General features: G+C 41.0%; 3 protein-coding genes and 2 long non-coding RNA genes across 6 annotated transcripts in view; 3 read left to right on the forward strand and 2 right to left on the reverse strand.

Annotated features, from left to right (window-relative positions):
• Positions 1-13,575, forward strand: part of itpkcb (inositol-trisphosphate 3-kinase Cb) — a 22,272-nt gene extending 8,697 nt beyond the window's left edge. The window contains exons 3-8 of one of the 2 annotated variants that reach the window (XM_077540452.1): positions 6,872-6,971; positions 7,045-7,258; positions 7,896-8,100; positions 8,190-8,291; positions 8,541-8,609; positions 12,349-13,575. In XM_077540452.1, the coding sequence (XP_077396578.1) occupies positions 6,872-6,971; positions 7,045-7,258; positions 7,896-8,100; positions 8,190-8,291; positions 8,541-8,609; positions 12,349-12,570 (912 nt within the window). In that variant the 3' untranslated portion in view covers positions 12,571-13,575. Of the gene's footprint in view, positions 1-6,871; positions 6,972-7,044; positions 7,259-7,895; positions 8,101-8,189; positions 8,292-8,537; positions 8,610-12,348 lie in introns of both variants that reach the window. The other variant, XM_077540451.1, reaches the window with a different exon arrangement.
• Positions 8,646-12,342, forward strand: LOC144032906 (uncharacterized). Its single transcript, XR_013287819.1, has 3 exons — positions 8,646-9,347; positions 9,761-9,991; positions 10,263-12,342. It is a non-coding gene; the product is annotated as an uncharacterized LOC144032906 (long non-coding RNA).
• On the reverse strand, positions 9,084-12,047 carry LOC144032907 (uncharacterized). The gene is made up of 2 exons (XR_013287820.1): positions 11,180-12,047; positions 9,084-11,098 (listed from the first exon to the last, which is right to left on the reverse strand). It is a non-coding gene; the product is annotated as an uncharacterized LOC144032907 (long non-coding RNA).
• An 800-nt stretch (positions 13,576-14,375) lies between the features above and the next one.
• actmap (actin maturation protease) lies at positions 14,376-18,733 on the reverse strand. Its single transcript, XM_077541255.1, has 7 exons — positions 18,586-18,733; positions 18,190-18,384; positions 16,877-16,945; positions 16,611-16,729; positions 16,086-16,215; positions 15,693-15,763; positions 14,376-15,105 (listed from the first exon to the last, which is right to left on the reverse strand). Exons 2-7 carry the CDS (start codon positions 18,369-18,371, stop codon positions 14,690-14,692), a joined length of 987 nt encoding a protein of 328 aa, XP_077397381.1. The 5' UTR covers positions 18,372-18,384; positions 18,586-18,733; the 3' UTR covers positions 14,376-14,689.
• A 172-nt stretch (positions 18,734-18,905) lies between these two features.
• snrpa (small nuclear ribonucleoprotein polypeptide A) lies at positions 18,906-22,100 on the forward strand. Its single transcript, XM_077541321.1, has 7 exons — positions 18,906-18,994; positions 19,303-19,375; positions 19,760-19,932; positions 20,013-20,168; positions 20,245-20,406; positions 21,565-21,653; positions 21,735-22,100. Exons 2-7 carry the CDS (start codon positions 19,303-19,305, stop codon positions 21,892-21,894), a joined length of 813 nt encoding a protein of 270 aa, XP_077397447.1. The 5' UTR covers positions 18,906-18,994; the 3' UTR covers positions 21,895-22,100.
• The last annotated feature ends 4,723 nt before the right edge of the window (positions 22,101-26,823 follow it).

Genomic DNA, 26,823 nt, shown 5'->3' on the forward strand with positions numbered 1-26,823 from the left:
ATTCAAAGCCAAGAAAAATGTTAAATGTTGTAGTCATGGCTCGTTTAAGAGTGATAGCCGACTACCTGGCGTCCTGCTGTCGTCGCGGCTTGTGTAAGAGAGACACTGTCCGGTTTATTCCCTTCCCTAAACCGTCAAACAACTATGAAAAATGTCTGCGCTGGCTCAAATTTTGTGGACCGCATGACCAGTCCAATCCCTCCAAAATGGCCAAAAAGTACTACGTCGGCACGAAGGTCATGTTGTCCATTGTTGTTTTTAGCCAAAGGCTAATGATAGCGCCGGGTAGCTAACTATCCACACGTTTGTTGACTTACTATTTACTATAAATGCCAACAAAACATTGAAACTATGAGGTCATATCAATTCATTCTTACCCTGCTTGACAGGAATCATGTCCAAAAACTTGGGTTTTGCCGACACTCGTTCAAATTAAGTGAGGCGACTGGGTCTTTTTCTGACTTCTGCAGCGACGTGTATTTCCTTTTGTTTTGGGCAAAATTGCATGGTGAGGGAGTGAAGATACCATACACTCAAAAATAGGCTGTTTGAAAGCGCTATCTAAATAAAGATGACTTGACTTGACTAACCTCCGAATTGTCCCTAGGTGTGCTTGTGAGTGTGGATGGTTGTTTGTCTCTGTGTGCTCTGTTTAAGAAAAATAAAAAAATGCCTCAACGCAAGGCAGATTTCCAACATGTCCACCTGGTTGAAAGATAATATACTTCATGTCTGCCCTACCCAATACCCACAATTAAGTCATTCATAATTGTGCCGTTTCTGTTTTCCATTGATAATAATCAACTCATTAACGTTACTTGTGAATGGTCCACCCCAGTGTGGAATTTTAGTTTCCTCTTCTGCAGACAGAAAGTAAGGCAAATATGAGTCATGAGACGAGACAGAGCGGTTTAAACGAGCCTCATTCATGGCAGGATGAGGGTCAGCCAAATCCCCTCCCCTCATTTTTGAGTCAAAAACTTTTAATCGCGCCTAAATATGGTTCCTCAAGAGGCAGCTGATTTTATTGTCTCGGCGGTCCTTCTTGGAATGATTGGAATGATGAGTTAGGTCATTCATTGTGTTGACATCATTGCAGGATAGTTTGTTGTAGGGATGTGAATGACAAAATATTTTTTCATAGTCGATTTTATGTGAAGTCGATTCATTGACATCTTTAGTTTTCTGCATTGTACATCAGTCGCCAGCATTTTTTTTTTTTTTTTTTTTTTTTTTTTTTTTAAACGCCATGGGCTGGTGTTACGTCAAGTTATATTTTGGAAGACCGGCATAAAAACAAAACTCAATTATAAAAACTACAACTCACCTCTACCACCATAGTTGTTGTAATTAGTGTGAGCAATTTGACAAGTATGCTTGTCAATTCTATTTTTTTGAACGGGGCTAGCTGGGGGATAATGATCTGATGACACGCCACTGTAAATGTCAAACTTGGAAACAACTTTACTGATGCACAACCACCAGTAGATGGCATCATTACCCACCATTTGATACCAAATAAACACAGTTTGAGAGTCCATGGAAGTTAATGTCTGCATTTGGTGCAACCTACATTTTTCTACTGTCAACTTTTATAGAACGGGACAAGGCAGAAAGGAAGGAGTCTAATCTGTCATTTATATATAATTATTGAACATAATATCGTGTGGGTATTGAAAATGTTGAAATGTTTTCAAATGGCTGACAGTGAATCAAGACGTTGTTGTTGTATTATGGATTCCAGAAAGCTGCCATTTGGTCGTGTGCTCCTTTTGTTGACCCCTGTACATTTCTTCACATCCACATGCATTTAGTAAGAGCAGCCAACAAGCGTTTACTGGCTCGTGTCGTCCATCCACAGGCAGGAAATGAGCAACCTGAGCAAACTTGAGCTGTTGTAACAAACAGGATGACGTGTTCGCCTTCGTTTCTGATAAGAACCCGCCCGGGCTTTAATGGCCACATTGTGTCCTCCTCCTAGTTAAGTTTAAAAAAAATAAAATGTCCCAGTGGGTGTGTGTGTGTGTGTGTGTGTGTGTGTGTGTGTGTGTGTGTGTGTGTGTCTCTTGCAAGCCTCGGCCTCGCCGTCCAACCAGTTCCAGTCGGTACGCTGTGACGGCTGCAGAAACCTGTTGACACACGCACACACGGCATCGGCGTGATGGCACGTCGTACTCTGACTTGAGCGTGTGTGTCATGGAAAATTGAAGTGAAGCCGGTTGCTAGGCAGCGTCTTTGCCATATATGGTACTTTTTTGTTTTGTTTTGTTTTGTTTTTGTTTTTTGTCTTGAGCTCAATTTAGCACCTGTGCTATTTAGCCTTTCCCTGACACAAGAAAGTAATGTGTAGGTTATGTATTGTGTGTGTATAGTTAAGTGCAAGACAGCCTCCCCACTGTATATATTCATCCGCCGTTAGAAGTCATATTTTCCGGCTGAACGTTACAAAGTGGAACAAAATACAAGAGGAAAAATGTTGTAAGCCGAGATAAGATTACACACACTTTCACATGAAACATGAAATGTGGCATCCATGTGATGCTTCCCTTTTTATTGACATAAATGCATACTTGAGTTTGTGTGCTTACGCAACTCAGCGTTCCCACTGGCTGCGTTGAAAACTATGAAATGAGTTTGAAAAGCAAATAAAGACCTCCTGAGGCAACACAGCTGACAAATTGTGTCAGCAACAGGAACCAACCCATCTGTCTGTCTGTCTGAAATGCTAAACATGACTATACTATATGATGACATGTTCCAATTATGGCTGCAACACTAAGTTTCGTGATTTTTGAAATGATGAAATGTTCCCAACGCAGTCTGATCAAATCCTTCGAATCACCAAACTCTGTCAGTAACTGAGTAAACTTGTCGTCAGGAATGAGTCGGAGTTGGATGCCAGTCTGGAAGACAAGCATTGTTTTTTTCCTATAATATTACATTTGAATGTAGTGTAGTCACGCAAAATACATTTTCCCCATAGGAAATATTGGAAATGGAAATTGGTTTTATGGTCAAATTGTTGGCATTTTAAAACATTTTTTAGCTGTGCAACAAGCAATATTTTCATTTGAACATTCTTGATTGTTTTGCAAGTTTGAAAATAATGTAACTGCAATGTCTCTAATGTAAAATAATAATTATATATATAATATTTATATTTAGAATATTAAGCAAATTAATTTAAGTAATTAAAGTTTTTATAATTTAATTAACTATTAATTTAACCCTTATTAAAACAGTATTGCCAATTTGCTAAATAACTATATAATGAAATAAATTGATTTATTGTAAATGATCAAAAACAAAAATGTACAAAACAATTATATTTTACTAAAAGTGTACAAGAACAATAATTAATAATTGATCTTTAAATTCATAATAACACAAAATGAGCAAATTATTTAATTAGTAAAATGACATTTACATTTTTTAAATGATATTCTAGGAATGACTTGGCCGATTGTTATAAAAATGAGTCGCGGCCCTTTGAGCATCGTCGTGTCGTGTCGGTGTGAAAGCGCCATCAACACATTTGGACAATGTGGGCCAACGGGATGTGGTTTTGATACAAACCACTCACTCGTATGCTTCTGCGCAAACGGCTGCCAAGAATGCACAGCGCTCCTTTCACCCGTCGTCTGACAAGTTCCGTGTACGAGCCAGAGCGTGTGCGCGCGCGCACGCACATTTTTCCATCACTCTAGGGTACATTAAATTCCGTTTCATTCAGTTCTTGCAACCTCCGCTCAACCTGCCTCAACATTTGTCTCCGCTTCACACGTTTGCACCAACCAATGCGCATGCTGTGATACATCGATACCATGATACTTTGTCTCACGATAGATTATCAATACGCCTGTGCAAGTATGGTGATATTTGTGGTTCATATACAGCCACTATAACGGCTCCATTGTTCATGACTTATTGAGCAATTACTCTGCGGGCCACTAGGGGGAGCGCCTCATAAGAATGGTGGGGAACTGGACACAAGTCTCAGGCGAAGAAGACTCATCAGCTTTGTGTAAGACGTTTCTGTCCAGCAACTGACTCACTTTTGCGTTTTATATTTCTATGAAAAATGTGTATTATATCTTCAATTTTAACGTTTTAAAACATTTTATGTTTAGACTTTTTGAAGCACAGAATATTAATAATGATTTAATTGTATTAATATTTTAAGTCATTTTATTTATTTACTTTTGCAGTGTTACACACACACACACACACACACACACACACACACACAATAAAATGTCACAGTTTATAAAATAAAACAATTGACTATGAAGCTGACTGACATGTACACGCTACTGTGGAATTTACCACAGTGGGAGGGAATGTAGGTCCGCTCTTCCTACCCCCACTTCAGCGTGTCTGCGATTGGCTCTGCGTGGGGGCTCAGCATGGGGGGTGAGGGGTTGCGGGATGAGGAGGAACAAAGAAGAGATGGTCAAGAAAAAGGAAGAAGAACGAATGCAGGCTTGTTTGATAGTATCAAGCCCTGACAAAGTATAAGGACGTGACGGGATACTGAAACGGCACCAATCGCATTTGGAATTCAGCCGCAAAGAAGCTGGCAGGGAACGCGAGGGCGCTCCGCCCGTGTGAACATTTGACAGAAGAGAAGGATTATGGAGCGAGCCTGCACATGTTGAAGCGGGAGAACAACACAAGGCGCTCACTCGTTCTAGCTAGGGGAGGGAGAAGAAAAAGATGTTTGGGGAGGATTCCAGGACGAGAGGGAGCCATACTGGCCTGCTGACACCCGCCAGTGGCGACCCTTTGCTAACGGTGAAGAGAAAAGCATATTTGTTTTGTCTGCATCTGTCCAACTGCGTTTGAAATCCTACAGAAAATTGTACATTTCTGACAGCAACGCTCGATCCCGAAAAATGAATTTGAAAAGCTCATTTATGACGTAGTATGTTGGCATGAGAGCAAGTCCGCAAGGTTCTGGGTTCGAATCTCTCGTGTGACGTTTGCATGTTCTCCCTATGATTGCGTGGGTTTACTCCGGATACTCCAGGCTCCTCCCAAATTCCCAAAACATGCATGTTAGGTTCATTGTAGACTCGTCTGTTTGTGCCCTAGCATTGACTGGCAACCAGTCCTGTGTAGGGATGAAACGATAATGGCAATATCGTGATATCGCAATATTAAAACTGTCATGATATATTGTCGTCGTGTCATGATATTAAAAGCAGCACATCTTTAAAAATAAATAAAAGTCAGGTTGATTTGCATTTGTGCAATTGTAGCACCCTGTAGTGGTTAGTTTTTTTAGTGCAGTTAAATTTTCACAAGGCATGTTTTGGCCCTTTTATGTTTCAAATCCACGCTCATTGTCAGATGAAGGGGAACGTAATATGGTTGTGAAGTCAGATCAATATGTGGAGGAACTCGATGTGTGCGTGCATTAGCAAGTAAGTACCTCAATATGAAGCATTATTAAAGATTGTAGGTTGTTTATATGCATTGTTGCGCAACGACATTTTTCTTTTTAAGTTTCTATGACCGAGCTTTTGACCATTGTCCTAACTTGACGTTAATCTCCAGGCACAAAGACGGCTAAAAACGTTCAGGTTGATTGTATGTCAAAGTTGATTTGATTATGCCTTGAAGCGGTTGAAGCAAAACGGGAGTGTCCTATTTGGCTATTTTGCAACCTGTTAAAATGCAAATCCGAGTGACGAGAAATAAGTCAGGGTGCCCGAGTGAAGGCCTTTCACATGGCATGCTGCAGGCGCAAGTCGCTCGGTGTCACAAGTCGAAGAGGAAATCAGACGACGTTTCAGCAAAACATCCTGCAAGACGTTTGACGCATTTTCGGCTGTGATGTGCTTGCGTCGTCAAGGTCAATGCGAGGACGAGGATGCGATTTTGAGGGAGAAATCCACAGGTGACGACAATCAAGTCACTCATTATTCACTCATCTTTCCCAACACTGAGCAGCTGTCTGAAAAGTCACAAACGATAACAATGTTTGTTTGGCTTGTTTGTTATGACATCATCTGATATTGCTCTGATTACTTCACTTCCCTTTACAGTTGAAACAGTTTTTGCATTTATTTAGTAATTGCCTTGTATCATCACAATTTTGGAGGGATTTGAAAAGTATGTATGTGAGAAAAGTGGACATATTAAAGCTGGAATTATAAATTTCATTCATGATAACAAATCTCTACGCTTTGGGATCAATCTTATTTGCATAAAATAAGAATTTCCAAATCACTTCTGAATTTTCTTATATTTCTTGTGGAATTAAATGGCTGTGGAATCACAGCTCAGCTTGTGAATGTCACATGACCAAACCTAGAAAACAGGTGAGCTGTGATTGGTTACCTGAGCCCTTGTGATGTCATTTTCAGTCGACAACAAGTTGCAAAATGTGTTTTTAAAGGTACTAATTGTACATGAAAAATAATGAAACTATCAAATTAATTATAGACAAAATATGAACTGTTTATTGCTATAATGGGATAAATAAGTGAAGTATCCCTTTAAGAAATGTTTTTAATTTTAGTTTGTTTTCCTGTTTTAGTTGACTAAAATAACCTTGGATGGCACGCACACTTTGTCCATCTGATTTGTCTCACGCACGCACGCACTCTAATCTTATGCCTGCGTCAAAGTGAAGACTGTCCTTGCTTATGCAGATAAAACGCACTTTGAGACAGTACAGCTCTGACGACTCTGCGGACACGTTAGTCAATGTTTTATGAATGGCTTTTGTCAGCACGCCTTGCTTGGCCTGAAAAGGGGGAGGAGCTGACCAATGTCTACTAAGGTGTGTTTGTTTGTGTGTGTGGATTTTGCCGCTCCAGTGTGTGCGAAGCGTTGACATGTCGCCGATGTGTTTTCCTTTTAGAATAAGTCGTGGCATAAGTTGAAGAGCATGGTGCACTGGTCCCCCTTCGTGGTGTCCTTCAAGAAGCGCTACCCGTGGGTGCAGCTCGCCGGCCACGCGGGTACGTCCGTTCGCCGAGCGCGGCCACTCGCACCGCGCCGGCCCCGTTTTGAAATTCATCTGGATGGTTTCAGGGAACTTCCAAGCGGGCGAGAACGGCCGCCTGTTGAAGCGCTACTGCGAGTGCGAGCAGCAATGTCTCCAGAAGCTGATGACGGACGCGCTGCGGCCGTACGTGCCCGGTTATTATGGCGTGGTGCAGCGAGAGCGGCAGGATTACAACCTGATGGACGACCTGTTGGCCGATTTTGACTCGCCCTCCATCATGGACTGTAAAATGGGCAGCAGGTGAGAGAGAAGAAAAACGATTGCACGAGTGGCGCTTAGATAAAAGACATTTTTCAAGATCTATTGCATATTCATTAGTGTTGTCAAGAACAGCACAAAATTAAGTCACCAAGAAAATAATACAACTTGTCAACCCCCCAAAAATGATATATGTTCCATGCAGACTCACAATGCTAATACTGCATTGCGTTAGTGGGATATGATTTAAGCAGCAAAATCCAGAAGTCATTATCAATATCAGAAGGGCTGGCAAGTGAAAATGACATCACAGTTGCTCCAACCAATCACAGCTCGGCTTCAGGAAACATGGGAGCTGTGATTGGTTGTTGCAACTGTGATGTCGTCTTCAGTGGACAGCAAGTGGCAAAATGGCCGCCTCACTGAGATGGATACAAACGGCTGGATTCTGCTTCATGACTCGTATTCCACAAATATGAATCAGAACGTCATGTTTAGACAAAGTGACATCACATCTTGCTTATTATTGTTAAGAAATGTCGAAGGTTGACTTCCCTTCCACGTTTGAAGTCAATTTGTTTACGTGTTGAGGAAACGCGTGACTTACGAAATAGGGAAGCAGTGAAATGCAAATCATGTAGAAAAAAAAACGTGGACTTGTCTGTCGTGTGTGACGAAGGACGTATTTGGAGGAGGAGCTGCTGAAAGCGCGAGAGCGTCCGCGCCTGCGCAAGGACATGTACGACAAGATGGTGGCGGTGGACCCCGGGGCCCCCACCGAGCAGGAGAGGGCCCAGCAGGGCGTCCTCAAGCCCCGATACATGCAGTGGCGCGAGACGCTCAGCTCCACCGCCACGCTCGGATTCCGCATCGAGGGCATCAAGGTCCCCGCCCGCGTCGATTCCAAAACGTACTCGATTCAGTGAAAAGCCTTCATTCATTCATCTTTCTTTTTGTTTTTCATCTTGTGCAGAAAGCAGACGGCACCTGCAACACCAATTTCAAGACCACCAAGCTGAAGGAGCAAGTGATGCGGGCCCTCCACGATTTTGTTGACGGAAACACTCGCACCCTGGTGGGTCTCCATTCACCGTCGCTTTAAAACAGACGAGGGATGCGGCTAGCAATTCTTTGAATCATTGATCAATCGATATATTTCTTTGAAACAATGCAACGTAAATAATGTATATAATAAATGATGCCACTTTTGGAGCGCTTCCGCTGAAACACATCTGTCAGTCAAACTCCATTTTGAGGCTTTTGTTCTTTTTTTTTAATTTTTTTTTTTATTTTTTTTTTCTCCTCCCTTCCTTTGGTTTAGAAGTTGTACCTGCAGCGTTTGGAGGAGCTGCGCTCGGTGCTGGAACACTCGCAGTTCTTCAAGACACATGAGGTAACACACGTACACACAAAATCCAAAACAAACCTGTTCGCTGAGTTTTTAGATTTGTTTATATTTACCCGAGAGTTGCTTCCATGCCCGCAGCATACGGTAGTAATTACTAGCGTTGGTTATCTTTGACTGTCTGCTATTCGATTCAGAAGCACTTTTCGATTTGAAAATAATTTGCTTGACAATTCTTCGTTTTATAGACGAGCAAATAATTGTCATGATCTACTCCAGTCTAACTGGCTAATAATGATTAGCGCGCTACTCGCGGCACTTTTATTCCTCAAAAGAACGGCTATTCATTCAAAACGCTTCAGGAATATATACAGAGAAGCATGTTAACATTACTCACCGACCTATGCTCTTCCTACGCAACAAAAAATCTACTTTTATTGGCATAACTTGATCGTGACTTTTACCTTCGACTCTCTAATGTGGCTATAGGTCGCTTGCACATGTCGTCACTTCCGCCTCGGATTTCTCGTAGTCGCCATGCTGGGTGGCCTCCATTTACGTAGCGATTCGGTCTAACACGTATCTATCACGTTTGTTTTCTGCGTTTAAAATGGTACATTGTTGCTGTATCGTTGGCTGTTCGAACAAAGCCAAGGGGGAAAATGGTCGGTCTTTTTTCCGAATTCCGAAAATAATTAGGAACCAGGGCCTGGAGACAGAGGAGTGCGGACTCCGGAGGGAAGTCGTTACTTTGGGCTCGTGTGTGCAGCGATCACTTTGTGAGCGGTAAGCTTGTTTACCTTTATTTAATGCATGAGGATTAATAACGTTTCGACCGCCCATATATGGGCAAGTTGCTTATGTTTTGGATTCATGAGCAAGCAAGTTCGGTAGTACAAGCTGGCTAGCGGACGTTAGCCGAAAGCTAACATCGAACATTTTCACCCAAGTAGTGCCAGTGCAAAGTGTTTACTGCTGAAATTGGATTGATTAGTCTTGGGCTTTTAATGCCGATAACATGTTTTTTGGTGGCAAAATGTAAACTTGGAAAAAAAAGAGACAGAAGGGGCTGATGCAAGAAAACAGAGCCCCGGTAGCCTACACATCATGCTAAAGAACTTATTCACGGCCACCCTACTGCGGTAAAATAACCAGTCTTTCCATATTTTATTTGTTTATATATTTGTTTATTTTAACAGGTCGCCCTGCGCCCGTTTTTCTGTCCAATCATCCCGACTGGGCTCCAACATTAAAGTTGGGTCCCAAGTTACAACATCTATGTCTCAGCCCAGTCGGTGCCAAGATATGAACGTGCACAGGAGAGACAAGCAAAGAAAAGACGACTCGAAGTGGCAGAGATTGTTGCAGTTATGCAGCCAGATGGCTCCAGTAACCTGTACCCTCAAGTACTGCTGACATCATTGACTCTGGTATGCCACTCAGAATTCATTACATGATATATTGTATGCATGAGTGAATGTATGTGTTTTTGTTTGTGTGTGTACACGCACCTTATATTTTAGAGACATTTGGAAGTGTTTATAGAAATAAGTATTTGCCTGTAGCAATGTTCATACATTAAAAAATGCAACAAAATGTGTACATTTCTTTTACACTGACAAAAAAACTATACTACTTTACTATATTAAACCTATTACTGGTACCGTATTTTTTTGATTTTTTCTTTATTTTTTTCTTTAGGGATCTCATGCCACACCGACTTGATTGCCAATGACATGATGGAAACGAAGGCGAGCATCAAAGCATTGGAGGAGGACAACATGCGACTGTTTGTTTGGCGCTAATAAAGGCAGCGTTTATACAAATTCTATTGTTGGGTTTGTTTACAAAGCTATACATAATACAAATGACAGGATTTGACTCAATGTGCAATATGGTCCCTCTTAAAGTAATGGCATAAATCTCTATTATTTCTAAAAGCACAAAAAATGAAGTGAATAATGATTAGATGTAGTAATTTCAGGGATAAAATTGAACTGTTAATTAATGTATTTATTTTAGCACAGGTGCCTACCATCCTGAGATGACGGTATGATGTAATGTTGATGGGGTACGCAATGACTTTCATTATGCTATGTACAGAGGAAAAAGTTGCTCTCTTTTAAATTTGTTTAATGTAAGACAAGTACCAGTACTGTGTTACAGTTTTCCCAATAATCCTTGTTTCACACTTGTCACAAAACCACTGTCCTTTTGGAAGTCTAGATTGGCACACTTCAAGTGATAATATTTGATTTTACAATCTGCTGCAGCACAAAAAACTACTTTATTCCGCATCTTTGAAGTACATGAGCAAGTGGTAGGTGACAGCGGCTGAGCAGGAACACTGGAAGTCCACTGCTGATCTAGTAAATGCTCTCCCGAGCAGTTCAGGTAAGGAGGGGATTTTGGGGAAAAAAAACTCTGGCTTTTCCAACTGGCCAAAACGAGCGATCTGGGTGGACTCGCTCAATCACACTTTGTCCACACCACAAAGTCGCAGAAGTCCGTCCAGTTAAACTAATCTGTGCCTGAATCTGAAAATATTACAAACATTGTAATGAAAATATGAAACATAGAATTAAATAAGAAACTACAAAAAGTAAAGCCATACATACCTGGTAATACTATTGGTGTTGTCGTGACAAGTGATGGGAATTGTTGCCATCTGGCACCAGACAGAAATTGGGTGTTGTGACAGCCTCCTTAACCGTGAGATCATAAGAAAAGCTGTCAGTATGCTCAGTAGTTACCATGAACACGTTTTATTGTACTGGAAACTGAAACTAAAAATACGTCCTCTGAGAGTGGTTAACCTTAACCATTTAGAATAAGTTGATTAAGTAACATGTAACTAGTGAAAGGGTAGCATTAAATTTAATTAAGCCACGGGGAGGCTGTGCATAGTTACTTTTTATTCTTATACGCTCTGCCATATTTGCCTGTTATAAAATTGTTAGAAAAACCACATCAGGTAAACCTAGCTGTGCATGTAAACACAATGATAACAGGAAGCCTGAGAACAAATCAACATTTTTGTGTGCAGAATTACCAACACCATGTGGTTTACTTACGTGCAACAGCAACAGTTTCTTCTGATGCGATGTTAAAGTTTACACTCTGTATCCACCCGCTTACAAAATAATTGTAAGCCTCCAGGGATTTGTTGGCGTGTTATGGAGCATGTTGTCAACACGAGGTAGGGAAAGATGTCCAGAGATGTCACATTTGGCCAGCAAGCTTTCTCCGTCAAAAAAAAAATCACCCTTGGTCAGGACGTAATTAGGATCAATCCCGCCACACAGAGACACCTTCTGCCTGTATCGTTGTTTTTGATCTTCCGGTAAATCGTGAAAATACTGCGAAAATTACATCAGGTTGATAAGCTCTACCGTGTAACTCGCGAGTGTACCTTGTGAACCGGTGGACACCCAATATGGCGCCCGAAGGAAAAACTCCCATGATGCATTACGATGTGCAAGCGACCTATAACTTAACTGTGTATCAGAAAGCACGGAACCACACTGCCCCTAAGTGGCCAGATCAGGTACAACATCAACAGCGTTCCCAGCACACAAACAAGGACAAGACAGTATAAAATAATTGAAATAAAATCGACTTTAGGACATTTAAAATCAATTCTGAATTGTACTAAATGAGAATCGCGATTCTTAAGAGAACCAAGATATTTCTATTTTAGAACCAATGTATTGTATTCCTCAATGATCTTGTCTGGAGTTTGAGTCTGTTTTTGTGACGTTTTTTTTTTTTTTTTGTGATGTTGCAGGTGGTGGGCAGCTCGCTCCTGTTTGTGCACGACGCCTCGGGGAAGGCCCGCGTGTGGATGATCGACTTTGGCAAGACGGTGCCCCTGCCCCTCCACAGGACCTTGGACCACCGCACCCCCTGGGTGGAGGGCAACCAGGAGGACGGCTACTTGTGGGGGCTGGACAACCTCATCGACATTTTCGCTTCCATGCTGTCAGAGACGTTGAAGACTTGCGGATGATTGAAAGTGAAAGAAGCGCCGGTTGCGGACTTTGAAGCAAGATCTGACTTTGTTTTTTTTTTTTTTCCGGCCAAGTGGAATCCATCCAGCCTTGTTCTTTACGTCTTATCGACTCCTCTGAGGTAAATTTTTGCCTCGTTGGACACTTTGCATTGAAACACACAGCAGCAACACTACAACACTCAACTCAACGACTCGTGTCAATGGAAATGTATTTCATTTTTCTGGTCTTTCTAGAACACGCTTGCTGACCTTTGTACAGTTTCTGTGCCTACTTTTTTTTTTTTTTTTTTTTAAGAAAGACCATTCCTGCTGTTTTTCTTCTATCTTGAACGTGAGTTCCCCCCTCCCGGATGGAAAGACATGCAGCAACCATGTTTGTTTGGAACTTGCTGCACTATGCATCTTCAAGAAAGCCATCGATCTCAAAAAAAAAAAAAAAAAAAAAAGTGCCGTGCCTCTTTTAAAGCTGGAAAGCTGAACTCCTGTTAGGTTTACACAAGCACACTCAAAAGAATTGAACTGTTTTATACTTTTAGTGCAATGTTGGAGACTTAAAAAAAACAAACTTTTTTTAAACTGGAACAAGCTGATGAAAGTCATCACTTTTTTTTTTTTTTTAACCAGCAGCAATAACTATTATGTACGGCGAGAAATGATTGACGAGCGATCGTAAATGACCTCGTGTCTTTGAGCGCTTGTGTGTGTGGGTGTTGATATTCCACACAGGAAATTGTCATCGCTGAAAAGTCAACATGGACTTGTTTACAAAGTGTTGTACGTCTTCCATGCATTGATAGCAGCTAACGGGTTCTGCTTTTTGCTCTTCTCCTCCTTAGACGGGTGCTTTCAAATGTGAGGAAAAAGAATATAATTAATGTTGATATTCTACAAGTGCATTTTTAAGTGCAGAAACTGCAACGACAGGTTACATTTGATATGGAATCTTTTTTTGCTTCTTTGCCATCAAGGTAACAGATGGCAATAAACTGGAATAAGATTTAACACAGTGGATTCTTTTCTTATTCATGACTTTTTTTAAAATTGGTTATTTTAGTGAACTAAAATTAACTTTAAAAAAAAAAAAAGTTTTTCATTTTCATCTTTTGATATTAATGTATTAGACAAGTCTTTGGGGTTGATTTTAAGTATATATTTAAATATTAATCAGAATAACAGATGTGAAAGTGTTGCACATAAGTTACGTCATCTAGCAGCAGCCAATAGAAAAGCGGCTTCAGATGACATCACTCCTAGTGCCTTGCTTTTTTGGTTCATATGATAACTAAACACTGGATATCTCTATCGCTAGATAGATACAGGACTGTCTCAGAAAATTGGAATATTGTGATAAAGTCCTTTATTATCTGTAATGCAATTAAATAAGCAAAAAATGCCATACATTCTGGATTCATTACAAATCAACTGAAATATTGCAAGCCTTTTATTGTTTTAATATTGCTGATTATGGCTTACAGCTTAAACAAAACTCAAATATCCGATCTCAAAATATTAGAATATTTCCTCAGACCAAGTAAAAAAAAAAGAAGCCATAATCAGCAATATTAAAACAATAAAAGGCTTGCAATATTTCAGTTGATTTGTAATGAATCCAGAATGTATGCCATTTTTGCTTATTTAATTGCATTACATAAAATAATGGACTTTATCACGATATTCTAATTTTCTGAGACAGTCTTGTAGATAGATTGATAGAAGACAATGTCGTGTGGTGTACAAGCGGTGCCAATTACACAGTAAGTACCAAGTTGAGTTGAGCATTTTATTTATGGGTGGATGGTTTTAAAAATGTTTTACCATCGTGGGTTTTTTTTTATCCCCCCCATCCTGCACACAAATTAAAAAAAACAACCTGAAAACTAAGAATTTTGGGGGGGAAAAATAAAACAAATAAAAACTCAAATGAACTCCATTTAAAAAGCAAAACTCAAAATGAAATAAAAAGCAACTATGATGATCCTGATTGTAACCCTGCTCATAGCACTGGTGAAAAACAACTTCAATTTCATCTCCACATTTGAATTCCACATATGTTGTCAGTCTTTGTTTGTTTTGCAGCAAATGCCTCAAGTATTTGGAAAGAAATGTGTGGATTGACTCACGGCTGACCGTTTGAAAACGTGTCATCTGTGGATGTCGGCACAGAATGCAGTTCATGTGCACCATCTGCCTCGGTCCCGATGTGCAGTAAAAGAGCCTGTCCAGCCAAGCCGGCTTGCACTCCGCCTTGGGGCAGAACATACCGTGCCCCGTCGCCGCATCTGTGCGGGTCCATGGCGTTGAGCTGCTCGTTGCTACAGGCAACGCTGTCTAGACTCCACAGCTGGTAGCGCAGACTTTTGCCCTGCTTGGCCAGGATGTAAACCTCTCGGAGACGCGAGCTGTCCCATGCGGGACACGATGACGAGGAGGAGGAGGAGCCGGAGTGTCCGCGCAGGTGAATCCACGGCACGGTGGGGTCAGGCTGAGTGGGCTCGGCGCTCTCGTCCCAACGCTCCGTACCCAGCAGAACACCTGCAAGGTCAAGGGATGTGGATCACAGGATTTTTGTTGTTGTTGGTTTGGTTTCGTCACAATCAGATTTCAGGCCATATGTGTTGCCATGGCAATCTAATATGCCCATGACCTTCGCAATTGTGATGCTGGCCATATCATCGTAATTAGTATGTCATGTAATTTAATGTCATATAATAATATATCCATCCATCCATCTTCTTAACCGCTTGCTCCTCACAAGGGTCGCGGGGGTGGGGTGCTGGAGCCTATCCCAGCTGGCTTCGGACAGTAGGCGGGGTACACCCTGGACTAGTCGCCAGCCAATCGCAGGGCACACACAAGCACACCTAGGGACAATTCGAAGTACCCAATAACCTGCCATGCATGTCTTTGGAATGTGGAAGGAGATCGGAGTACCCGGAGAAGACCCACACAGGCACGGGGAGAAATTCCACCCAGGAAGGCCAGAGCCTAGATTCGATCTTGCGTCCTCAGTACTTGGAGGCGGACGTGCTAAAACTTATGCATTCTGATACATTTTTTTTTAAATGATTGTCAATAATACTGAATTTGAACCAATTTGCAATTTGGCGTCCATGCCTGACCTGAAGCCACGGCCCAGTGCGCCCGGTGGCCGCCACGCTGGCAAGGCTCATGGTTGAAGTCTTCATCATATCTTGGATAGACAATGTCAAGGTACATAAATTAACTAACTGCTTTCAAACTATTCACAGCAGGGCTAAGTTTAGCCAGTCAATCTTTTGTGATCAGCCTACTTTTAAATATATATATATATATATATATATATATATATATTTTTTTTTTTAATTGTGTGTTAGCAAGCCATTTTGTACTTACAGCCCACTGTGATATAACAGCGGGGCACATTTGCATAGTAACCACCCTTGCTCTAAATTTCCCCACCCATTACATGATAGCTCGGCATTATGTCCATTATGTACCGCTGTCGTAATGTGAAATGAAAAATGGTTGGATACGGGAAGAGAACAGGCTGCCTGGCCCACAAGTGTGCGATGATCCTGGCGGCGTTGTCCCCACGCAAACCACCTGACAGAAGCTCCGCCTTGAAGCCACACACCTCCTCGGCCAGCAGCGCCATGTTTCGAGCTGACAAAACAAAAACAAAAAAGATATGATGTGCCACCACGGACATAATTCATGGTTTCCTCTCAAACACTACTGAAATTCTCTCATAGTCATTTATGAAAAATTTTCCACTCTCACATACACAACTTAAATGCTCTAATTCGACACACTACTGAAACACTTAAGAACACACGGGTAATATGCTCTCAAAAGCATGACTGAAATGGTGTGTGACAGTATTTCAGTAGTGTATATGAGGGCCTTGAAGCGCATGAGCGTTTCAGTAAAGTCTGATAGTATTTAATACTATAGTATTCTAGTATTTTGTCTTGAAATATTGTACGAGAGCGTTTCAGTTTGTGTGAGAAGTACATCAGTTATTATACAAACAGCACGTGTGTCCTCCTTTTCTTCACCTGAGAACATTTCACCGTGTGCGGTGAAGCCTCGCGCAAGCGCAGCCTGCAGCAAGACCCGCATGTCGACGGCCGGCCGCAGCAGGCGAGCGGCCATCCATAAGGCCACCAAGCCGCACCTACAACAGAAAAAAACCCACAACACACAATCGGCGTACAGTCACACCCAACCCGGCAAGTAAAACGTGAAAGTATTTTGCCATTTTGCAGCATGACATAAGTACGCTTATCAGCACGACGGGACTCGACCAGCACGCCACACTTACTGGGGGCCGTCTTGGATGAGCGAAGGCACGTACGTGTTGACCAGAGTCCAGCGGAGAGCTCGGCTGAAACTGAAGCATATCAGACAGAAATTACATTACCATTCGATTACTGCTCTTATGCACATGAAAAGCGTTATGAAATAGTGTAGCACGGTGGCATTTAAAAAAAAAAAAGACTGGAAAACAAACAACAAAAGAATAAGTTTAAATATAATAATAAATTCATAACATTATTGGATGATTGTAAAGTGACTGAAAAGATAAACACACAGACACAAAAAAACAATAGATTGGATTTTAAACTTATAAAGAGTGACACGGAGCGAGAAGGTAGGACTCAGACGCAGAGTGTAAGTTGGCCAACAAGGCTGCAACTTTAATCCAATTGAACAAAAAACACCTCTCAAGGAGGGAAAAAAGGCAGAACAGAAAAAGCTCCAAACTGGAGATAAAACAAGGGCACTCAAAAACAGGGACAACTAAAGGCGCTCCGCTAGGGAGGAAAACAAGGGGCAAACTAAGGGCGCAAGACAAAGCAAGGCTAGACATCGAACGAGGACTGTGGAACAAGGGCTGTGAGGACGCTTCCATGCACTGAGATGTGACACTTCGGCAACGGAGGGGAGAATGCAGGTGGCTTTTATGTCCGGGTTGATTGGGAACAGGTGGTGGTGATCATGGGCGTGGACCGGTAATCAGTGAGCTGCAGGAAGGGTAAGTGACCTGGGGTGAGAGGAGAGTTAATACTTTCAAAATAAAACGGGAACCTGACTTTGAAAACAAAAGCATGAACCGCCACTCTGGTGGCGGCGTGACAAAGAGCAAGCTACATTTGAGCTTGACATGTAATAATAATCTTAAACTGTTATTGCTACCATTTCTACTAATAATAATAATGTTAACTTACTAAGTGAGACTTAATGTCAATAAATAATGTGCTGTTTTTCTATGTTGTTTTGATTACCCATTATGTATTATTATTCTTTACGAGTTCCATTATAAGATGTATATCATGTGAATGTTTGGAATAAAAAAATAAATAAAAAAAATCAAATCAAATCAAATTACAATAAATTATGTATGCGTGAGAAAAAATAAACAACAATGCCATTTGTGTGTACAAATGAGAAAAATATTTCACCATTCTCACCTTGAAAAATAAAAGCTAAAAATACATAAATAAAATCATATACTTGAAAAAAAAAAACAGCAGTCATGTAAACCATTTGATGCAGGTAAAGGGATAGGCTATTGTCATAACAATAGAAGAACAACTGGTTTATGATTATTAATATCATTCATTCATCTGTCACCTGCTCTCCTTCTGACTGATGAGCAGGAGGGGCTCCGTGTTGTCTCCTTCAACTGGGCTCTTGCTGTCGCCTATCGTCTGGTACAACTTCTTCTTTTTGTCTGTTGAATGTGGAGGTGCTGGAGGAGGAGGAGGTGGAGGCAGAGGAGGTGGCGGTAGAGAGGGCATCGAGCATCCCGACATTTTCCCAGATGTCCTGCCAGTGATAAGGACGCTTGATTAGTACTAGTAACACACAAAATAGCACACAACTCTTCCTGCAACATAACACAGCTTAAAAGTTTGTCACTACGTGCGAACTAGCCGTGGCAATCTTCTGTTAACACCTACAAATATAATTCGCAATGTTCGGTTGCACATTTTGAATAGTTTTGATTGATTAGCTTTGTTTACGTACTTTCGAAATAGCACAGCTGGCTAGCGAAGCCGGTGTTTATGACCATATATGGCAACTTCCAACATTCTTCTTCGTGTATTTGGCAGGTTACATCGCCGAATATGCACTTTGTCGCCCCTTGTAGGAAATTCAAATTGTTGTGATTGTATTATTTATGGAACACTGGCGCCTCTAAGAGCTCATTTAAAAAATATATAGGGAAACGGAAACCAAATGAAATTGATGTTTTATATTTAATAGGCCGATAGGATAGGATTGTTAGTTTAAAGTACTGTAGTATGCAACCGAAATTGTGCCTGAAGGTGGCAGTAATGCGACTGAAAGCTGTTTACCAAAAGACGACGAATAAGACTGATTTTTATCGCGAGACTTCGCATCGGCTTCATTCGCGTTTCATTCAGCGTTCAAGGTACGAACAAGTCCGCTATAATAAGTCTATATTTTATGTATAAATCACTCATTTCGTCGAAGGCTTAAGTGAGCATGTTGCATTTTTGTTTCTAAAGTGTTTCGTGCGTTTCTGAGCAACCGACTGTAGCTCTTTGGCTTAATAATGTTGTTTTCTAGTTTGCTTTTTGCTTAAGGTTTAGCCCACGCCGTTCAAATGAATGGCGGTTGCTATTGCTAACTGTTCGTCCAGTCGCGTGTAGTTTTCTTTTTCTGTCGTTTTTTTGTAAAGCCAGTTGCACTTGCAACGTGTTCTTTTCGACCTTCCAGATGGCCACGACGGAAGCTCGGCTCAATCACACAATCTACATCAACAACTTGAACGAGAAAATAAAGAAAGATGGTGAGGACCGTCGTTCACTTTCAGTTTACCAGTTGTCTCCGAATTGTGTATTGTGTTATTATATTGCGTTGAAAAAACGAACTATTTTTTTGTAACTGTTATTTACTGTATGTTTTTGTAAAGTATATTACCGTAGAACATTTTTATGAATTTAAAAACATTTTTAGAAATAAATTTAATTTAGTTTTCTTTTTTTGTAGTACTAGAACAGAGATGAATGGCATTTGGATTCATCTCTGTGAAACAAAAACGTTTAAATTAAGCTGCAACTGTACTTGATATTTTTATTTTTTATTGCTATTGTCTCCCTCACACCAGATCCACTTTAATCTACAAAGGTGTACAAAATGTGAAAGGAATAACATATCTGTTTTGCTTCCCCAGAGTTGAAGAAGTCCCTCTATGCCATCTTCTCACAGTTTGGCCAGATTTTGGACATCTTGGTGGCCCGTACTTTGAAAATGAAGGGCCAGGCCTTTGTCATCTTTAAAGAGGTCAACAGTGCCTCCAATGCTCTCCGATCCATGCAGGGATTTCCTTTCTATGACAAACCCATGGTATGTCCTTGGTGACGTGATTTTTCTTCACTGTACATACCTTCTTTAATATGCTTTATGGTGGTTTTGTGGGTCCACAGCGCATTCAGTATGCCAATCAGGATTCGGACATCATTGCCAAAATGAAAGGCACGTATGTGGAGCGCGATCGTAAGAAGGAGAAGGAGAAGAAAAAGCCCGTGAAGACAGAGTCGAGCGGTAACAAGAAGGCGGCCGCCATGGCTGGAGGCATGACTGTAAGATGCACACGTTTGTATTAATAATAACATCTATTTATCCTACTCCAATTCATCGCTTTGCCGTTTTCCACAGGGAATGCCTCAGATGAACCAGGGTGGCCGCATGATGCACATGCCAGGACAGCCGCCCTATATGCCGCCGCCGGGCATGATGCCGCCCCCGGGGATGGCACCTGGGCAGATGCCCGGTGGCATGGGTCCTGGTCAGATGATGCCTGGACAGATGCATCAGCAGGTATGACGGCCATTTTGTTGCTCTCGGGTGACAATCTTCTCGTCCATGTTTGTGTTTATGAGAAACGTGGCGGGTCACCTTTCAACGCCTAAAGTATTTTGGTTTGATTTTGTCTGTCAGTCTGATATTAAAACGAGATCCTTTTATTGATTTATTATCAACCTGGAAAAAGTCAAGCAAAGAAATACCGATTTGCTATTTTGTGCTTGGGCAGAATGCAATCCCGACCAGACTCAAACCAAAAACGCTGGCATTGAAATACACATGCCAAATGAAATATCAAAATTGCACCAAAAAAAGACCACAACATTCAGGGTTTTTCCTGGCTCAAATTGAGGCAGAGGTGGTATCACCCTGACCATGATGGCTGACTACCGATATCAGGTATCGGTGACAAAGTTATCGGTTCTCGTGGTGGTGACCAATACCATTGTGGGCCACCCTCCTGCGGCCATTTTAAGATCAGGGACTAGAAATGAGACATTTTATGAATACAAAGTTGCCATTAATTTTTGCCATTTTTTTTTTTTAAACTAAAATCATTAAAAAAAAAATCATCCACTAGTACATATTAAATTGTAAATATAGTTCAGCATTGTTGTAAACTACTATTATGTTTATTGTATATACTGTGTTTTTGTGACTTTGGCGGTGGCTGGACGAAATGGGTGTGCGCAACGGTTGCTCCGTGTTCTGTTTCTTCTTCGCTACAGTCAAGTTTAAAAAAAAAAGAAAAAGAAAAGAATGCTGTTTCTTCTTTGGTTGTTGCTTCAGGCCTTTCCGCTGCACTGCTGTTGATATAGTGCCACCATAATGGCGGAAGAATACGTTCCTTCTGAGCTCAATCAACACAGCTGGAGCCCTGTGTTGAGCAATATCAGTAGTTCTGAGCGAATTAGGTGAAGGTGGCCGCCTCTGAATTTTGTACACAGGAAAAACCCTGATCATTAATTTAGCATTGAAATCTCTGATCTGGAAAAAAAGTTGCACGTCACTTCACGTTTTGTCCATTTGTATCCTAAATAAATGTGTGTTTATCGATTCCTTTAGGAGCAAAATATGGCTAATTGGATCCAATTGAAAGTGCAAAATGATAATCAAGTGGGCAAGTTGTCACCATGGAGTCTTCCACAATAACTGTTGATTTCTGCTTTTTAGATTTCCGAGAATCCTCCCAATCACATCCTCTTCCTGACCAACTTGCCCGAGGAGACCAACGAGCTGATGCTGTCCATGCTCTTCAACCAGTCAGTCAAAACGTTTTTCCACACACGTTATTTTATTTTTTGTCTTCATCCGTATGTTAAACGCTGTCATTTGGTCGTCAGATTCCCGGGCTTCAAGGAAGTGCGTCTGGTCCCCGGCCGGCACGACATCGCCTTCGTGGAGTTTGACAACGACGTGCAGGCCGGCGCCGCGCGAGAAGCGCTGCAAGGCTTCAAGATCACGCAGAGCAACGCAATGAAGATCTCCTTCGCCAAGAAATAACTCGCCCGTCTGTCACTTCCTCGTGCAGGCAGGTTTGTTGCACCACTGACACAAACAGAGGCGGCTTTTTTTTTTTTTTCTCCCAGCAGTCTTTGCTCTCAAGCATTCATTTGATTCCCGAAAGCATTGCACCCAGCGTCTGTTCTGTCAGACATCACACCTGGAGCTTTTCATTTTTTTTAAATAAAAACAAACTTCTCAAAAAACATTGTGCCTCGCGGCTAATTATTGTGATCTTAAGTCCAGCAGATGGCGCCGTTGTTGCGGTTATTGAATGAGATATGACAGGAGGCAACCTCATAGTGAAGGTAGGGTAAATTCTTCTCCTCTGTTGGTGTAAATGTTATTAATGGAATTTGAACAATATACATAAAGCAATTTGCATGTCATCACATTGTGCCCTATTTCATGAAGCCGCTGTGGCAAATTTACAGTAAAAGTATCATTATTAATGGTTGCTTATAATCTGTGGTGAATGGCATTACAATTCAATAGATTTATATTTATAGGCTAATGATTAACTTTTGTAAGCAACTGTAATTTCATGCAGTTTGAACATTAAGAAAGGGAAAATACAATTATAATTCAGTTGAAATGTACTACGCAAGTTAAATTAATTTTTTTTTTTTTTTTTTTATGCAAATGTACTTAACACATTTGCTCCCAAAAACGTACAAATACGTTCTATTTTAAATGTTTTCAGTGTCCCAAAGACGAATTTTTGTTTTTTTTTATGCTACAGCATGCAGAATGCTTTGATGCAGCCTCTTAACTGTAGAGAACGGGTGAAGCAATGGTAGTAATTACAAAAATGGCCAGCAGGTGGCTGCAGAGTATAAGAGAGCAACCAGGGCCATGTTGAAAACAAGCCGTTTCCCCACAATTCTGCATAGATTTGTGAATAATGATGAAACCTAGCTATATTCTAATGCTAATTGCTGCCAAACGGAAACAGATAGAAACATACTGCTTTTTTCCTGATGAAAGAAGAGACTCTCATCTTTATTTTTGTAGGTTCCATTTTTTTAGCAATAGAACACAATATATTGTGGGCCTTTCAAAATCCAGTAAAACAGCCGGGAGCGAAGGGGGTTAGTGAATGAGTTAAGCAAAATACTGCTGAGCTGTACTTTGGCAGTACTGTATTAAAAAAAAACAAAGTGTGTGCACCAATAGTGATTGCTAGTATGACACTTTGAGAATCAGCAACTTGAAAATGCAGCGTAGAGTTGGGTCACTCTTCAAATGGTGACTGTTGACTTAATACCATCTGCAGGTGACCCAATCACTGCTACTGAAAATAGAATTCTTGCCAAAACATTTGCGCTCCAACATTATGACAATTATTTGAAGTAGACAATCAGAGGACGACAAATTGATATGCTAGCAATTTGGATTGAAATTTGAATCCAACTCTTCTTGATGAATGGCCGCTTGTACTCGCGCTTGTGTGCCAATTAGTCGGTGTTTGCCCACCGTATCCTCTGTTTATTGTGCAGTGTAATTATGTGTTGCAAACACTGAGTTGATTGAGTGTGAGTTAGGCTTCATTTGGACCCCCCCTTGTGGACTTAAACTGTGCCCTGAGTTCTTGTCTTTGGGTCGCGTCGAGTCGTCGACTGTGTTGGCACAAATGTCCATTCTTACGTCACTTTCCCAAGCCTTTGCACACGCCCTTATTTTGCCTTGAGAAAGCGCTGACCTTCGCCACCAGGGCGCCGTGTGTGTGTGTGCTGGATCCGCCTGGCAATATGCCGAACGCCTTCTTACTCACCAGCATAGTCTTCTTCCAGTTGCAAGGGGGCTGAACAGGCGACTCACATGTGGGAGGCGGTTGACGTCACTCCGCAGTCAAATAAAAAGACAGGGAGCGCCAGATCATCCAGATGATTTCCCCACACTATATCACTTCCTTTCCGATACACTTGTTGGTAACGGTGGCTAATATTTGGAGAATTTTAGTCCCGAATGATGCAGAGATTGGGAGTCTTCCATAGAATCACTATATTGATGGCATACTCGACAGCAGGGGTGTCAAACTCGTATTAGCTCAGGGGCCACATAGTGGAAAATATTATGACGCTAATCAATGTCATTTGTGTTTCTTACCAGTAGCATGTGTGTCAGTGGTGTGGACTCGAGTCATGTGACTTGGATTTGAGTCATGAATTTGACGACTTTACACTCGACTTGACAAAATGTTAGACTTGCAACTCGACTTGGACTAACAACTATGACTTGTGACTTAACTTGGACTTGAGCCCTTTGACTTACTTCTTCCACCTAAACAAAAATATTAAAATGTATGTAAACGATTAAGTTCCGTCTCGGTGTATGTGCGTCACTGCGCGTGTCTGTACGTGTGCGAGTTGGGCTTGGGCTGATGCAGCGTCATCATTCAAACATCTGGGAAGCCGCAAACACGGCGCCTACGCTAAGGAAAACTTCAAAATAAAAGCTGACCAAATAATACATTGACACCAATACAACAGCCTTGGTGGAATTTTACTTTGAAGTCTGCCTGCATGGGGGCGTGAACGCATGCTTGACTACTTCTCTTTAACATTTTGGCTTGCATTATCAACGTTTTTATTAAATTACATATTTTCTACCACCGTTATCATAATTCCACCCTGAAAGTATAGTAAATGGCTAATTAAGGGTGTGAAGAAACCGCAAGTTAATTACGCTGTCATTGTATGATACAGTACAAGTCTCCTGTGTTCGTGGCTAGTAGCTAGCGGTTAGCGTTAGCATCGGGTGCCTAGCTAGCAACAGCAGTTTGACAGGGCTCCGGGTGGAGGAGTGGAACCGTCACTTACCTTTGATTTCGGTTGGCGTGGGTTCCCTTCCCCGCCTGGGAGACCGTGTAAATTTGTGTGCGTGTTTGTGTGAGTGAGTGTAAAAACAACAACAACAAAAAAAAGTAGTTTGAGAGCTGCTGCTTAGGCTTACTTGTTTTTATTGTTTTCAATATTGTGGACCGAGGCTACTTTATAATCCACTCTCCCTGTTTAAACAAATGGAATGTACCTTAAATTGGACTTAGATGTATTTGTTATAATAAAAAACAAATAAATAAATTATTATTAATTATTATTTTATGAAACACTAGCTTTAAAAAAAAAAAAGTTCAAAATATAAGACATTTTGAGTTTATATTTAAAAAATAATAATGGGCAAAAGCATTTTAGAAAAATAAATTTAACACAAAGTTCTATTTATGATTTTTTTTTTTTTTTTGAATAACTTTACAAGATCATCTCGCAGACCTGATCAGGCCCATGGGCCATATGTTTGACACCCCTGCACTACAGTGTAGTAATAGACCCATGTGTTTTTTTCAAGGCCGATACCGATATAGTCAAGGAAGCTGATAATCAGTATTTCAAGCCGATATTCATTTGCAGTAAAAGAGAAAATATTAGTGTAAACATTTTTTTTTAATTACTTTTCTTTTAATTTCATATGTATTCCTTAAAGGTTTCTACTGTAAATAGTTTTCCCAAATTTCAACATATTTTTAAATAAAAAGTGGAGGGAGTTCCCAGTGTCATCTTTGTTTTTTTGTTATATCCATAACTGAAAAGTTCCCTGAATCTCACTGAGTGACTAATTTGGGTTTTTTGTCAGGGCTTGTTAAAGGTTTCAAAAGATTTTCGCAGATCTCCCTACTACAGTGATTGTGTCATAATTGATATACATCAAATGGGGGGAAAGAAAGTCAACTGGTTGATTATTCAGTAATCAAAAGGAGGACTAAGAAGTGAGCCCTGGGGAATTCCGCTTGAAACAGTTAGATGGTGTAATCGTTTGGAGACCTGCAGTCTTTTGTAAGGCGGATATAAGATCTTTACATTAAGCGTGACACATCTTTGCGCTTTTATTCCAAAGCAGTGAAATAAGCTCTTGTTTATTCGCTGTAAACTTCCTCAGGTGAGCTGTGGAGAGCTCCGGATCACACGCTTGGTCCCGTCATGCCGTTTCCCGCGCTCGCCTTGGTTAAGAATTCATGTTGGGCACAGAGGTCACGGCCCTGGCATGCAAATCGAGGCCCCCGCTTCCTCAAGGGTGCTCTCTGTTCCGCTGCCGGAGGTTGGGGTGGGGGGTCACTGGCGAGCGTCGAGGAAACGCCAGCCGTTGTCAGGGAAGTTCTTGAGCAACAAGACCACCATCGGCGATGAAGAAGGTACATTGTGTGGAAAATATGTCATTGCATGGGTGCAGTACCCTGAAGCTATTTTTCCTATTTTTAACATTTATGCCTTCATTCTGTTGGTCTTTAATCAGCTGTTGGACCGTTTCCCTTGATGACATGGTCTTGTGTATAAATAACTTTCAGGCCAATTAAATGAAACTGGATAATCACTGACAATGAAGACCTTTTTTTTTTTTTTCTCCAAATACAACGCAAATCTATCTTTACCAGTGACATATAGTGACAGAGAAATTACTCCACCAATAGAAGTTGCAATAAACCCGTATATTCGTCTGTTACCATTCATATAACAGCATAACTTTTTTTTGTGTGTTTTTTTTTTTGTGTGTTTTTTTTTTTTTTTTTTTTTTTTTTAAAGCTCAACTACTGTAAATAGGCCCACCAGGTTCCATGCCGTTGAAGTACATTTGTGAGTCAACAAATCATTGTTTCTGTTGAATTTTTCTGGGACATGTCTTTCTAATTTAAAATGTCTCCTAGCTCAATAAATGTTGAAAAACCCAGATTAAATAAATGACCAATGAAATTATTTATTTATTTATTTATTTTTTAAGCCTCGCTGCTTGATATCCTGAAGCAGGTTGTCACTTAAATGTTCTAAGCATATGGCCCTCATTTCCCTTAGATATCACACATTTAATCCTCAAATTTAAAATGCCACAGATGTTCCATTGTCATATATTCCGAGTAAAACCAAGATTGGAACGGGG

Source organism: Festucalex cinctus, chromosome 13 (genome assembly GCF_051991245.1).
Source record: "Festucalex cinctus isolate MCC-2025b chromosome 13, RoL_Fcin_1.0, whole genome shotgun sequence".
Lineage (NCBI taxonomy): Eukaryota > Metazoa > Chordata > Actinopteri > Syngnathiformes > Syngnathidae > Festucalex > Festucalex cinctus.